Source organism: Lipotes vexillifer, unplaced genomic scaffold (assembly GCF_000442215.2).
Source record: "Lipotes vexillifer unplaced genomic scaffold, Lipotes_vexillifer_v1.1 scaffold1282, whole genome shotgun sequence".
Lineage (NCBI taxonomy): Eukaryota > Metazoa > Chordata > Mammalia > Artiodactyla > Lipotidae > Lipotes > Lipotes vexillifer.
This window is the reverse complement of record NW_006769464.1, coordinates 603,161-619,340: the sequence shown is the minus strand read 5'-3', so window position 1 is coordinate 619,340 and position 16,180 is coordinate 603,161. Positions and strand designations below refer to the sequence as shown.

Genomic DNA, 16,180 nt, shown 5'->3' with positions numbered 1-16,180 from the left:
CCTACACGCCTAAAAATTGGTGGTCAGGTCACAGCAGAGAGAGAATTCCAGGATTCTGCTGAAAACATGTTGATATGGCCCTGAGTTTTCTAATTAGTGATATGAGAGATTTAGATTAAGTCATTTCCAAATCTTGCTCTCAAAAGCCATAAGGATTCTAAGAGATGCCAAAAGCTGTGGGCCTGGATGGGGGAAGGGAAAACATTCCCTAACACATGTAGATGCACACACTAGCAGCTTGGCTCGTATCTGTTTAACATATTGGGTTCCAAGCATGATTTATTTGAAGAAATAATTCTGCTTTAGTTGCTCCAAAAATGTTTGAGAGCCGTTTGAACTGTAGTTGCTACGGCAACTTATGACTCATTCATTCTGTGAAAAATCTGCTTGTCCATAGATATGTAACTTAGTGAATATCAAAATACATGATGAGTATTGGGAGATATATGTTGTTATTTTTTTTTCTCTAGCCCAGGCTGATCCAGGGACTCCTTTTTAGTAGATTGGCTGCTGGTAATTTGGAAAGGTAGAATGTTTCAGATAACTTATTTCTATTAAAAGGCAGAGTCCTGCTGGATGCCATGCTTGGCTCATTGACCCTAAACACCCAGCAGCAGCACTTGTAAGTATTCAATCAGTATTTTGAGGATTTGTGTTCCCAAGGGTATCCCATATGAAGAGGTTTCAAATGTTCTCATCTACACCTTTTTTTTTTTTTTTTTTTTTAAATAGGAAGAATTGCTGTGTAAGAAACTTAGAAAAGATTTTTGCTTCTCGATTTTTGGCTGTACAAAATTTCAATTTTAAGAACTCAACTTCTCTGGCCCAGGAAATTCAACTGTAAGTTTAGTGTAGCTTAATTTTCAAAATTTGGGGTTATTTTGTATTTAATGGTTTAAAAAATTGAGTTCTTCAACATCACTCCCAAATCATCCAGCTTAATCAAGTATTTACAGTTCTAGCAGTGAGAAGATCAAATCTTGCATAATATCTATCCTTAAGAACATACAGTGTTCATGGAGGAAGGGTATGTTTTCTCCATTATAACTCCAAGGTAGAACCATGTATTCAGAGGGTGTTAAAGAATGAATTCCACTACTCCTGGGCAAGGAGACACAGACACAAAAACAACACAAGCCTACAATTGCATTCTCTAAATTCTAGAAATATTTATATGATTGTTTCTTTGTTAATGAATTCATTCATTTAAAGAAAGAGGCTGACCCTACTGTAGAACAAGCTGTGATCTGCTGCCTGGACTCAGAGATGAACAGGCAACATGTCCCACATACAGAACACAATTTAGGGGGAAACAAGTAAAAGTATTTAAATCTTGAATAAAAGTAACTTAAATTCCAAAAAGGAAATAAGGTGTCCCCAGTACATGTCACTATCTTGTGGCTACTTTTTGCTACTGTTTTAATTTTTTACATTATTAACTAAACTTTAGATTTCATTTGGACATCACCAGTTTTTCCATTTATGTCTTCTTGCCTTTCCTGGATGTTATCCAGGGGTCCAGTCTCCCAAGTCTCCTCTGATCTGTGAGTTTCTCAGTATTTTCTTGTTTTTCCTGATCTTGACAATCTTGAGAAGTACTGGCCTAGTATCTATCCTGTAGAATGTCCCCTATCTGGATGTGTCTGATTTTTTTTTTTTTTTTTCTCTAATGATTAGACTGGAGTTATGGATTTTGGGGAAAAAAATCCATAGAGGTATGCTCTTCTCATCACATCATATTACGGGGTACAAGACAACCACATGATATCACTGATAATGTTAACTTTTATCAGTCGGTTAAGATCCTGTCTGCCAGGCTTCTCCTCTGTAAAGGTACAATAGTTTTTCTGAACTTTTCTTTTTAGAAGCTAGTCATTAAGTCTAGCGCATCCTCAAGTGGGGAAGGGATAAACTCTAATCCCTAGAGGGAAGGGTAATAAAATTCTAATGGTTATTTGAAATTCTTCTCTAAAGAATATTTGCCTCTTCTCTCCTATTTTACATTTATTTATATAAATGAAATTTATTGCCATTTCCTTATATCAGTTTGGATTCATGGATATTTTATACTTTGGATTATAATCCAATTATCCAATACTACATGACTTATTTTGTTGCTCAAATCATTCCAGCTTTGCCTGTTAGGAGATGGCTTGTTTTCATTATTTCTAAAATATCATTTATAAAAGAGATTCCATCTAGGTCAGTTCCTTCTAACCCAATACTCTCAAACAGTAGCTGATCCACAATGATCTCTACTACCTATTCTAACAGTTCTTTCCTGCTTAATCATACTGGAATTTATTCACATTAATACCATTTTAGCTCAACAGGTCTTTGTCATGAATTTATTCCTTCTCCTCTTGATATTGAAGAAAGTTACAATCCATTTGAACAGATCAGGTTGTATGCCCAATGGTCCTGTTACTAAGCTGTCAGGCTTAGTTTTTGCAAGATTTGTTACACTCTAATAATCCACTTAGCAGCGCAAAATAAATACATGATTCCCTTTTTTTTGATGAAGAAAAGCAAAATTTTAGCTAGAAGTCAAACAGTGACCAAAAGGGTCATAAAACTAATAAAAATCTAAGGGGATTATTTGTATGTTGATGCTTCTTCCATGGCACATTTGTAAACTTTCACAGACTTGTTTTCAGGTAAGCCTGCATACCTGTTTTTTCGATAATTTGTTTATGATCTGTTTGCTTCTCCTTCCTGTAGACATCTGCATTATTAAGTTTCCTGATCTTTCATAATGCCAATTTCTCGGGAAAAGGTCCAATTATCAGGATCTAAAAGTTATCAATTCTGCTATGATTTTTTTCCATTCAGCCACACCCAAAATGACCATTCACAATACCTGAAACTTTGTTTTTTTTCTATATGAATCCAAGATAGCTGCCCTCCAACACACTGGGTCTTCAAGTACAAGGACTAAATTAAAATGTGCTTACGTAATTTATTTTTAAAGTAATTTAAAATACAGTGTAAACATACATTAAAGATACTGTGGCAATTTAGATATGGAATAACATGAAGTTATTTACATGTTTGTATATGTATGCGTGCATATATATACATGAAGTGCAGATAAATACAAGACACTACAAAATAAACAAAAAATTCAATATGATAATTTACTGACAATCATTTTCATCATATTTATTACTTAATTTGTTATGTTAATGGCTGCAAATTCCTAATACTGAAATATGTCATCTAAATATTTAGCTTTTATATAAACTATAGTACCTCAAATTTAACAGTATATAAATAGGATTCAAATTAAAAACCAAAACAAAACAAAACAAAAAAGAACAGTCGTCTTCCCTGCCACACTCCTTATTTATTTGTAAAGGCTTCAGCTCAGAGTTCAAAAAGACTCTTGAAATCGCAGCCCTCAATATGTGATATCTCAGCTTTTAAGCATACATCATGACTGAAGATACAAAGGCAGATATAAAATCTCTAACCGCCATATAAAAAACAATGCATAGTTTTAATCTAAGAGGCAATGGATTCAAGTCCAGGTTGGGCTCTGGAAGGGTAAAGACCATGGGAAACACTGCCAAGAGATGGCAAAAGGGGAGAAAGTGATCATCTAATTAAGGTGGGCTAGGCACTCTCCCCAACACTGAAGGTCCTCACGTGGCCCTGAACATGACCATCGTGGATGATGGAGGATATTTATGTTTGTGATAACCGTAAATGTCCCTGCCTTTTGAGACTCCTCAGCAAGCACACAGACTCCATTTTCTCCCTATGGCACCAAGAAAGGAATGTTCAACCTCTGAACCTGGCATCTCTTCCATGAGTGCCAAGGAAAGAGTATAACCTGTTGGGTTCCCTAAGTCATGAAACAGCTTCTAAACTTTGGTCTAGAATATGCGCATCAGTTTTCTGTCTGTGGCTTGCTGTGAGAGCTATCAACTTATTTGATCTGTTATTTAAAACGGTGAATGCAACTGCCTGAAAAAAAGTGAAAAATCCTATTTGTTGATCTATCTGATCCTCTAAAAGTCCATGTCCTTCCTAAGTGTGAATTTGTCTGAGGTCACTACCACATAGATTTGAGGCACAGAGATACTGGTGACAAAAAGTGGATACAGTGAATATGGTTAGGAGATGTGAGACTCGTTGAGAAATACCTGAATTAAGTCTGTGGATCAATGGGAGACAGGTAGGATACAGACTATTCAGAAGTTTATTCAGTAGGCTATTCACCTGGAAAAAGTGTCTGATTTTGGAAGGTAACCAAACAAGGTAGGAGGGAAAAGTAAATAGCAATTTCTACCCTAAGTGGGAAACTTTTACTAAAGAGGAAAATAACTTCTAGACAATAATCATGTCTCTGCCTTTTTTCTTTACCAGGAGATAGGACTTTGGGGTCCAATTCCCTGATGTTAGGACATAGTAACAGCTGTAAATTACAAACGTATTGTAAAACCAAAGAATAAAATCTCTTCCTAAATTGGTCCACCTCCTCCAACTTTAGTCAACAGAGTACAAATCAAGATGGGGTTCTAAATAATTAAGGCATCCCAAGTACATAATTGGGGGGCATACTGAAAATTGAAGTTGTTTGAAGAAAGGCTCTGAGGGACTCTTCTAAATCAGCATCCATGTGAATGATATCCTCTGCACATCGGACACGGACAGATCTGAAGATGAGGCTGAGAGTGAAGAGGTCGGCAGGTGCTGTCTCCACAGGACTGCAGGGCCAGATTTAGTTTCCTGACATCATGGTGGATTTTTAGGAGGCACGCCACAATATGTAAAATCAATTTTCACAGAATAGGAATAAACTCCAAATCATTATGTCTCTTTTCCTACTTTTGCTATTTGAGAACCTGGATAGTTTGGGATTGTAAGGTGCATTTAAAAAAAAATCTCCACCCTTCCTGAAAGAGCCATCAAATAAATGAGCCACTGTTGGGAAGCCTGATTATGCTCATTCACAGTGCAAGGCACAGAGAGCCAACACAACTGGTAAAACCACTCTCGTCTAACAAGGAGAAACGGCACTTTCTCATACTTCACAGACTTTAGAGGAATACAAAGATTATTTCACTGCTCAGACATTTACACGCAACAGAAAAAGCCTTCAGTTAACTGACTAGTTCCTATAAGTTGGCGGCACTACAGCACAACAAAAGTCACCTGTAATATAAGTAAAAGTTTTGTACTCGAGGATTTTTTCACATAACAGATGAGATGATTGACTTGGACTCATCAATCTCACTCTCATACTGATTATACTGTCAGCAGTGATTAGGGTACCCACGTTGTGTGTTTCAAAGGTGTGCATACGGCAGTTCTAACATATCTTTACTATGTCTCTAAAAAGCTAAGGTTTCATTATTGAAACGCTGTTATAATTTCAAATGTGATCCTCTTCTAGTGACTGGCATTACCTTCTTGTGTAATTAATATTCCATGTGATTTAGAGCACATATCCTGATTTTCTCAATGCTCATAAATACTTTTTCTGTTGGAAACATTTCTAGGGAAAAGCAGCTTCAGTCTATTCCTAGCATATGGCCACGACTTGCTTCCACACATCATCAATATGAAGAAAAAAGACTATCCTCACAAATATGTAAGATTAAAACTTCAAACAAAAGCACAATTTGAACAAGCATTTTTGTAGTTTGTTTCAAAACAGGGACCGTATCAAGTACTGCCACAATATATGCCTCACAAAGAGAAAGGAGAGGGGCCTCACGCCCATGTCTTTAACAGCAAATGCTTTAATTACTCACTGAGCATCTGTGGAATTAGCTCACAGACAACTCAGAGGCAGGAGCACTCTGGCCTGTGTTAAAATAAAATGAAGGTTGAGATTTCTCTATGCAGCAGCAAGTGAAGTAGGACTCTGAATCACTTTTTGGAGTCAAGTTGGTCTTTGAAAGAAAATCAATTTGCCTTAAGAGGCTCTAATTTAGTAGGATGCCAGATGCTTGCAAGGGTGCTTTAACTGAGGGTGTTTTAGACTAAGGGACTGGTCTACTAGAGAGATTACCTCTGTTCCAGCAGAGGGTAGTCAGGGTGTCACTAATGCAATTATTATTACTAATGGCCACCAAGGATCCAGAGACCAAGAAGTTCTAGCAACACAAAATTATAGTGTAAAAAAGTCAACACTAGCAGGTTAAAAAAAAAGGAGACAAATGTATCCGATTTTTTCATTATATTACTAATTTTTACAACATTAAATATTTTTTATTCCTTTATTTCAATGCACTGATATTTCTTTCTGGCTGTGATTCTGCCTACTGTTATTCTCTTTACCTTTAAATCCTAATCCATTATTCCATTTTTAATTTTAAAAGCATAAATGCTCCAAGGCATAGTTGTATATGTGTGTGTGTATAATTTAACCTATTGACTCTAGAAACATTAATTTAAAGTAGAAGAGGTTGAGATTACAGATCATAATATCACGTAAAAAGAACTGTCTACAGTCAATACCTGAGTGCCTGTACAGTGAAGAACTCTGAAGTAAGAAGTAAAATACTGTGGCCAAGGGGGCCAGTGCTGTGGCAGTAGATGGCAGGGAACCAGCTTTTTGGAATCTTGAGAAGAAAGGCTCTTTGCCATATGCAGATATGTATAGAAATAATATGAGGATTATTAAAATAGAAATAATAGAAATAATGATTGATGAATGATCAGATGTTGATGGTAAATATAAATGGACAGTAAACACCTATTTCTATGCCCTATAAATTCAGTGAAATTCCTAATAAAGGCTGTAAATTGAAAGGCATAACAGAAAATTATGTATGACTTTATTCCTGCTAGAGATGATAAAACAATTTCAATCTCTGGTTCAAAATAATTTAAGAATCTTGTACCTTTATGTTTAGATTATGTTTCAACTAAGCATAGACTTTAGAAGGCATAGTGTCCCTACCACTATCTTAAAACAGCATCTTTATCATTTGTAGGACAATTTCTCAAAAGCCAAAATTAGATATCAATAAAATACTTTGACACTTTACAGAGTTACAAGTAGAATTTAAGTTGTATGCCTGTGTACTGCACTTTTACATTGTTTTCCTATTACTGTAATTATACATTTGTGATACCCCTATAATGCTACCAGCAGAGGATATGTGCATATGATTTATCAGTATTTATATGTTAATGGAATAAAATTTCATAAAATCTCAAAGTTATAAAGATAGTTTTACACATCCTCTAAACCAGGGGTCAGCAAACCATGACCTATGAGTCAAATCTGGCCTGTCACTTGTTCATGTATGGTCCATCAGCTAAAAACATTTCTATTTTTAAATGGAATTTTAAAAGTCAAAGAAACTTAATATTTCATGACATGTGATAATCATGATTTTCAAATTTCAGTGTCCTGAAAGAAAGCAGTATTGGTACACAGCCACAGCCATTTACATGTTGTCTATGGCTGCTTTCTGCTACAATGGCAGAGTGGAGTAGTGTGATGGAGACCACATGACCTGTTAAGCCCAAAATATTTATTATCAGGCCCTTACAGAAATAGTTTGCTGAATCCTGCTCTAAACCCAGAGAAGGCATCTGGAATGCTGGATAGAATGTTTACAGTGGAATCAGTGTATGACCTAATTTGGTTTCATTTACAGACATCATATACATTACTCATTACTGCTTTTGAATATTATCATCTACTTGGTAAACAAATAAAAATAAACCTATGTTAAGAAAAACTCCTTATTTCTTTGAAATGTTTAGGACCAGCAAAACAATCATATATAAAAGCAGTATATTTTTAAGAAAAAATAATAAATGAACAATTTAAGTTACATTTTTTAGTAATGATTTCAAGGTTTCTCAGAGAACACCAGACAGTAAAGGGCAGATTTCAAAAGTCTTATAGCAGATTTCTGGTTTCCAAATTTCTGGAATATAGTACTTAACACAGTATTTGAGATTCTATAATTATTATGAAAGAGACATTGTGGAGAGTTACTTTTCCAAAAAAAAAAGGGGGGTGGGGAGGGGAGGATAAGCTACTTTAAAATATGAAACTAGCCAAAATTGAAAAGAATGGCAAACAATTTAAACATTTTTTCCCTTTCCATTAATAGGGAGCTACATAGTCTGCTGGTGTAAAACTTGGTAGAAATTGACTGTTTTCATTTTAACAGGCTGATCCCCATATCTGTGTCAGATAAAATCATAGCACTTATTATTTGTTACCATGGATACCATGAAGATACTGCCATCCACTAACAAGTATTAGAGGAAGACAACATAATTTTCTGGGACGAGTCCTGTTTTGCCTTCATAAGTTGCCTTCAACCATCCTGGTTCCACTGATGGGTACACTGGCAAAAATTAAAATACATAAAGAAATATCACTCAGTCAACATTAGCTTCAAATAATTCTATACACAAATGGGTAAAACTCCACATCAGATTGTATGCATATATACTCAAGCTGTCAAAACACTGTCACAGCACCTGTAAAGCTGGAAATGCCTTTTGCATTTATATAATCAATCACTCTCTCTCTGACACAGGGGAGGAAACTGGGGTCTAGAGGGATTTGATACATTCACTTGTACAGGTATGAGAGGCTGGACTTGATTCTGAGTTTCCTGGCTTCTACTTTAGACTCTTAACACTACACCACTCCTTCTTCCTCCTCCCTATGATGATAAACTTAAGCAAAGGGAATGGGTGTACTTACCATTAGAAAATATCGCTCCCTGTGGGAAGGAAAGCTCATGGCTGTGCTCTGCTTTACAGGAGTACATGGCTTTGGCTTGGCTGAAAGAGCAAAAGACAATTTGTGAAAACCACAATGCTCAAGTATATTTATACTTAAAACTATTCTTAAAAAAAGATACTGGGGCTTCCCTGGTGGCGCAGTGGTTGAGAGTCCACCTGCTGATGCAGGGGACACGGGTTCGTACCCCAGTCCGGGAGGATCTCACATGCCGTGGAGCGGCTGGGCCTGTGAGCCATGGCCGCTGAGCCTGCGCGTCCGGAGCCTATGCTCCGCAACGGGAGAGGCCACAACAGTGAGCGGCCCACATACCGCAAAAAAAAGAAAAGGAAATAAGGCTTAAAAAAAAAAAAAAAAAAAAAAAAAAAAAAAAAAAGATACTGGTTTTAGTTATAAGTGAAGCATGATATACATAATGTGCACCTGTAAGTGTGCATAAGTGCAGTTCACAAAGTGAACACATCTGTGCACCCAGAGAACACTGACAGCACAACCCAAAGCCTTTCTTGTGCTTCCAGGCAATGCCCCCAAGGGTAATCACCTGACTTACAACAAACAAAATAAGCTGGTTTTAAAGAACACTATTATTTGTTAGTATTCTGCTAAATAGGCTATTTTTCAGCTCTATAGAGGTTCTTAGGTACCTTAAAGCCCTATTTATTTATTTGTCACTTTAATTTCAGACTATAAGAGTTGAGATCCACAAATTAAAAGGTCTATAGGGTATGGTAAATAAACTAAGTGGGAATGAAATAAGAAAAACAATAGGATAAGTTGATGATAAATGGCAACCAACAACAGCCTCACTGTCAGGGAGACATGGGGACATGTCTTTGTAAATCAGAGCATACCCATCTCTTAAAAAGGGAACCCAGCACTCAGCTCTGACATATATTCTCATATGGGAGCTCAGGCTCCAAGTAGCCAGATACTCTGTTTTTTTAAGGGAAGCCAGAATTTCAGAGTTTTATATGAGAGCTGTTTCAAACCATCTGAGCCTCTGAGGAGGCTCCTCTGAGAAGGCTAATCAAGTCACCAATGAAGTTGTCTTTACTCTGCATCATCCAATGACCTGACTCTCACCATCTCTACCACAACCGGATTCCAAGCCAAGATCATTTCTGGCATAGCTCACTGACCGGCTTCCTAACTTCCTAAATCCTCTGGGCTTCCTCTTCTGTCCCCTTGCAATCCATTCTATATAGAGCAGCCAGAGGGTAGTTTGAAAGGTTTTGATGATCACATGATGATCACATGATTCCCCTGAAAACAACCCTGAACTGGTTCCCACCTCTGGTCTCCATACCATATACAATGTGGAACCTGCCAGAATTTCCTACATCTTTTGTACCTGCCTCTACTCACCTACTATACGTCAGTCACACCAGCCCTCTTTCACCTCCCAAAACACGCCAAACCCATCCCCACCTCAGGGCTGGCTGGGCCTCGCTCTGAGATATTTTCTTGATCTTCACTCGGCTATGGCCCTCTAGTTTATCTTAAATTTCTTGAGTTTCACTGAAGGCCAGGTCTTCCCTGACCACACACTGTAAAATAGCTGCCCAGGCAGCTCTCATATTCTCCAGTTTAAAGTCTGCATGGTATTCAGGTGCCATTGTTGATATTTGTTGTCTTCTTCCCCAGTTAGAATGTAACCTCTGTCAACAATGCCTGATGCTTAATAGTAACTCAGTAAATATTTGCTGAATTAATGAGTTAAAAAAAAAGGGAAGATGCTCTGGACTCTTTTTCTACATGATAAGTCCTCTTAAAGATTCAAGGCATCTTGTCTTTCCTCCCTGAGGTCCCAATCAATACTTCATCTGTAAAGAAGCATCAGCAGTATTTGCCATCTGAGGCCTTCAAAGTAACAGTGTTACATTATGATTACATTTCTCTATTGGAGCTAGACCCTGGGTCTTATCTCTAAACTTCCAGAATGAGGCTAGGTCACTTAAACTAGGGTTCCCAAGTGGCTACCTGAAGATGGGAAAGGTTACAGAGGAAAACTATGGCCCTGCCCCCAGAGTCTATTTCATATGAGGTGAGTCTCAGGCTGTACTTTCAGAAACTTTGCTAGAAGAGTCTGCGGTAGGCACACAATACCACCTCCCAATGAAACATGGTCTAAGGAAAAATGGTTGAAGTGGAGGCACCCAGAGAAGGACAAGATTTTACACTAAAGAACAGCCATGTGCTCACATGTGCATGTGAACGTGTGCACATGGGTGTGTTGGTTGACATGGGTTAGGGGTGCGGGGAGAGGATGCTATCAAGTTATGAAGACTTCTGAGAATCAGACTATGGTGATCTTTTATAGAAATGATACTAGTTTTTCCTGTAAATCTTCTAGTCAAATATAGACATTTGATCTGATATAATTTGGTGTAACTTGATCTAATTTGATCTGATATAATGTGATCTGATATCTGATATAATTGAGGGTTGCAGAGCCTCTCCTCTAAAACTATGTAAAGATTTTTTAAAAAGTCAAATTTTCTAGCAGCAGTGATTTTCACCAATAATCACTGTCTTATTACTTTGAATCATTAAGATAAATTAAGGCATGCATAAGGAAACAAATTCCAGAGTTATAGAAATGATTAAAATATAATAATCCTTGCAATGACATAACTTTTCATATACTTTAAAATTCAACCAAATTATTTATATTAATATTTCAGACATGAGTGTTCTTATAGTTTTTTATGGGATTGGATGGTGAGGGAACACATGCAGAATAATAACATGACTAAATAAATGGATACTGTTAAATGTGTCAAAATATACAGCACAAAATAATATCTGTCATGACTTTTCAATTACCTATGCATGTGACTAGACAGGTATAATTTTCTTCTGCTGAGCTCTGTAACTACAGGTGTTAACTCAGCAGAGAGCTTTGATGATTTAATGTAGAATTCTGTGTCAGTGAAGTTTTCTTTCCAGGTGCTAATGCTTCTTCTTTTACTGCCTTGGTGTATTGAAGAAGATGTGAAAATAACACTGTCACCTATTGAGTCTCTGTTCACAAGATTCTAATATCCTTTGAAAAGGATTTTGAGAATCCTGCTTCCTTTCGCATTGGAAAGGAAGGTAATGATGCTTGCTGCCCTGAAAGCCATTTCTTCTCTTATCATTTGGAAGATGATCTGTTCACAAGCCCTATTCCTAATTCTAAACACTGTCTAACACTCATGAGTAGACTTAAAGGTTTGACAGGGTCAGTGTGCAAAATTCTCAATACTCAATGATAAGCAAAATAAAAAATTCACCAAAATTGATATAATGTTTTCTGAAGGGCCACTTAACAATGTTAAACACACATACACACTCACTCTCTCTCACACACATTTTTTGTATGCTGAGAATTTCCCTTCTGAAGGGGGTAGGAATGCCCTATTGAGGGGAGTAGGAAGATATAGTCTAAAAGGTGCCAAAGCAGTAACATACAGAAAAACTAAAAACAAACAAATTACCACAATCTAATTATTCATCAGTAGAGGATTTAATAAACAAAATACACAAAATCCAATGAATTATTAGGTAGCTACTATGAATAATGCTATAGAAGAAAACATGACATGAAACAGTGTCAGCATGCAAGGCAAAAATTTTACAGAAAAATTAGTCATTGGCAAGACCTCCAAACTGCCTATGACAATTCACAATAAACACTTATAGGTAATGCAATAAACGCACATTTGCTTCTTAGTCACTGGTTGGAGATTTCTTAAAATTAGTTATATTACTCTTTTCTTAGGTTTTTGCCAACAAATATGGACTGTTTCCGGCTTGGATGTCTGAGTATTGGATTTCTCAATGCTAAAAATCTCTTACAGGAGCTTGTAGATTCTAAGTTGCTTGTGTCAAAGAATATTGCAACTCCATTAAAAATGGAGTGAAAAACTGAATAAAAAAGTCTTTTTAGGTTAAAATATGTATTTTATCTATTTGCCCAACAATTCCGTTGAGCATGTACTTTCTTGGGCACCATGGTGGGAACAATACCACGAACACCACCTTCATGGGTCCTTTTCTGTGTTTATCACAGAGGAGCGGTTCTCAAAGTGCGGTCAAGGGAAATCTGGAAGGAGGGGTAGGTGGGACCCTGAGAGGCACTACTCTGACAGCTAATGGAATGTGTATGAGAATCCATTTATTTCCTATTATGCCAGATATTAAGGAGATCTGCAGAAATGTAAAATCATGCCAGTTCCTGAGGTCCTGGCAGTGACCATCATTAAGGGATAGAAGCTGACTTCAGCATGGCAGGTGTACGGCAACAGCAGAGGAGGGGGATTCTGTGTGGCCCAGCTTAGGGGAAGATAAGAAACAACTCCTTTTGTCTTAAACACATTAGAAATATGGCCTTTGGAAGAGGGAAGAGATGGGAAGGCGAGACCCTGTTATGACTTGGGGGTAGGCACATAAACTGTCTGACTTGGTTGTACAGAAAAGGGTGACCCCAGCATATGCTGGGGGACTTGTGATCATCCAGGGGACTTGAGTCATATAATGAGTTTGGATTTTGAAACGAAACCTATGTATTTCCTTGGTCCATCTTCTTTACATAGAAATGAAAGCCAAGAGAAATGAACATTATGGCAGAGTCAGGCTAAAATCTACATCTCCTGATTAATGATCTAGTGCATATCTGGTGAATCCACTTAAATATCATTTGTAAAGTCTCAAGATAATGTCACTGAAAAATCACTTCTACTATTAATAATTGTTGACTGTTAACAAGAGTGAATAATCACACCTGCATCTTGCTACTGTCACCCATTAGTTATGAGCTTATTTTTGTTAAATAAATTCATAAACATTTAAAAATTTTCTGTTTAAATTTCTAATACAATAAATATTAACAGATATAACCCACATAAACAAAAGCTCCTTGGAGGTCCTCAACGATGTTTTTAGTTGTATAAGTTGTTTGAGAACCACTGTCAACAGGTAAGATTAGATGGCTGTGCAACAATATGTGGTTATCTTTAGGTGGCAAAATGAGAGGCGGCTTTTATTCACTTTTTTAGTTTATCAGTATTCTTTATATTCCCTAAAAAAAAAAAATTGTTATTTTTAATTACTATGGTTTCCTTTGTCTTTCTTGTGTGTGTCACAGTGCTCTTATCTTATGTATGTCTTACATGTGTCAGTGTGCTCTGAAGCAATGGCTTACAGCCTTTTAAAAACTCAAATTCACTAAACGAGAAGACTTTGCTGAGCTTTGTTTTGGTGCTTTGTAATTATAAACAAAATATTGGTTTTAAATTATAATAATAGAAAATTTGATTGTTTATAATGGGCCAGGCACTCAATTCTTAATTAATTTTAATTCTCAATTCAACTTTCAGAAAATATTGGTACAGCTTGCCTAAATTATATTACTTTAAAGTGGATTTCCCCACTGCCCAGGTATAACTCATTGAGACAGAGCTGAAAGCTTTAAGGGTACTGTTTTCCACAGGCCTTTGTAATCGTGAGACAGAGCCTAGTGACATTTGGCTCTTGAAAGCATTTTACAGGTTAAGAGAAACAAGTATAAAATAACCAATGCCTGCTTAGGGTCAAGCTAAATACTATGACATTCTTCTCTATTCCAGTGGTTCTCAAACTTTTTTTTGTACCTAAGAATCACTTGGGGAAGTTGTCAAAAATACATATTCTCAGGGCCTCAGTCTCAGATACTATGGTTTACCGAGTCTGTGGCAAATTCAGGAGTATTCATTTTAACAAGTCTGGCAGGTTAAGTCCCCTTGCAGAGGGGCCCCTCCCACTCCACTGAACCTGATTTCTTAAAGATTTCCAGTGATGTCTTAGAGGTTAATTTCCAGTGATGTCTTAGAGGTTAAACCCTCCTCTCATGAGCTCCTTGACTTTTTGGTAGCTTCTACCACACTGACCTTGCTTTCTCCTCATGATGATTCCTCCACCTTCTTCTTTGCCTGACCCTTAAATGAAACCATTCCTCAAAGACCAATGCCCAGCTACTTTACCCTTTCCCTCAGTAAGCCCCATCGCTGGGTAAGCACGCCTTCATCTATACAGTATAACTGCTGTGCAGAAGTTTCTGGCATCAAACTTCATGCTTTCTCCTGGTTCCAGCTGCACGTTTCTAACTGCCTCTCAGTAGTCCTCAGGCTCCTCAAACACTGGGGCCAAAATGTTCCTTGCCCCTCTACATACTCTCATGAACTAAGCTCTTATCAATCACTCTTTCTGACAGTCAGTCTTGAAGACTTGGAACCTTCTTTACCTGTCTCTCATTCCCAGTATCAAAGCAGTTGCTCAATCCTAGTCTAGCCATAAAATTCTCCTTACAGTTTTTCATGCTTTTGTTAATGTCCTAATTAAGGTCTTTAAAATATCACCAGTTCCACCTTAAATGGTTCTCTTCCCTTCAACAACCTCCTTGAAAAGCCACTTGAATGATCTGATCAAGTGCATCACTGATTAGATCACCTCTTTGCTCAATGACTCTCAGAGCCTGCAGTGAATCCAGAGGTGTTATTTTTCTGTTGCTCAAGACTATCCACTAAAATCTCCCAACTGGTCTCTTTCCCAAATGTGGCTAGTCTCTCTACCACCCACTACCAGTTCTATCATTCTTCGAGGTCCAATTCAAGAGTATCCTAAGTTCCCTAGAAGGAAAGCAAAATAGGCATTGTAGGAGGTTAGTAAGGGAAATACCCTCAACTTCTGTTGTTTAGTTATATTTAATGGTACAAAAGGATTTCAAATGACTGTTAAGAGTTAATGTTCAAATACCAAACACATATTAATTAGAGGCTTGATGATCTTAAGCAAGCAGTTTCAATAATAATAATTATAACAATATTAGTTATTATTGTAGAGACCATCTATGGAGAATTTACCATGTACTTCAAATACATCACTTTGTACACTGACAACAATTTGTCAGAAACAGAATTGTGACCTTCATTTCACAGATAAAGAAAATGGATTTCCCAGAATTCAGACCAAGATGGCAGAGTAAGAGAACATGGACCTCACCTCCACACATGAACACATCCAAAATACATCTACATGTGGAACAATTCTCACTGAAAACAAATTGGAAACTGGCAGGAGGACTCCTGTACAACCAAGAAAGATACACATAGAATTGAGTAGGAAGGGAAGAGAAGCATTTGGGTCAGGATCTGTACCCCTGGGAGGGAACTCAGAGGAAAAGAGAGATTAGACAGGCAGAGACCTATCCTGGGAAGTGAGTGATACAAGCCCCAGGTTGGGTGCCCCAGTCCTGAGGGCCTATGTGGGGGAGAAAAGTGCCCTTGGCTGGTTGGAGGACCAGTGGTACCAACAGGAGGGCTGTGGGAAGCCTGGATTCCTCTTGGGAAGAGCACATGCACACCGGCTTTTCCCCTGGCAGGGCGGAGAGAGGTCGATCCTAGCGGCTGCTGGATTTCTGGCAGCTGCCTC

At 37.5% G+C, this 16,180-nt stretch overlaps 1 protein-coding gene across 1 annotated transcript in view; it reads right to left on the bottom strand.

The window, feature by feature from the left end:
• Positions 1 to 7,749: 7,749 nt before the first annotated feature.
• ARHGAP42 (Rho GTPase activating protein 42) overlaps positions 7,750 to 16,180 on the bottom strand; it is a 293,889-nt gene continuing 285,458 nt past the window's right edge. The window contains exons 23-24 of the mRNA XM_007445610.1: positions 8,693 to 8,772; positions 7,750 to 8,327 (exon numbers count right to left, since the gene is read on the bottom strand). Coding sequence (XP_007445672.1) covers positions 8,239 to 8,327; positions 8,693 to 8,772 — 169 coding nt within the window. The 3' untranslated portion in view covers positions 7,750 to 8,238. The remainder of the gene's footprint in view (positions 8,328 to 8,692; positions 8,773 to 16,180) is intronic.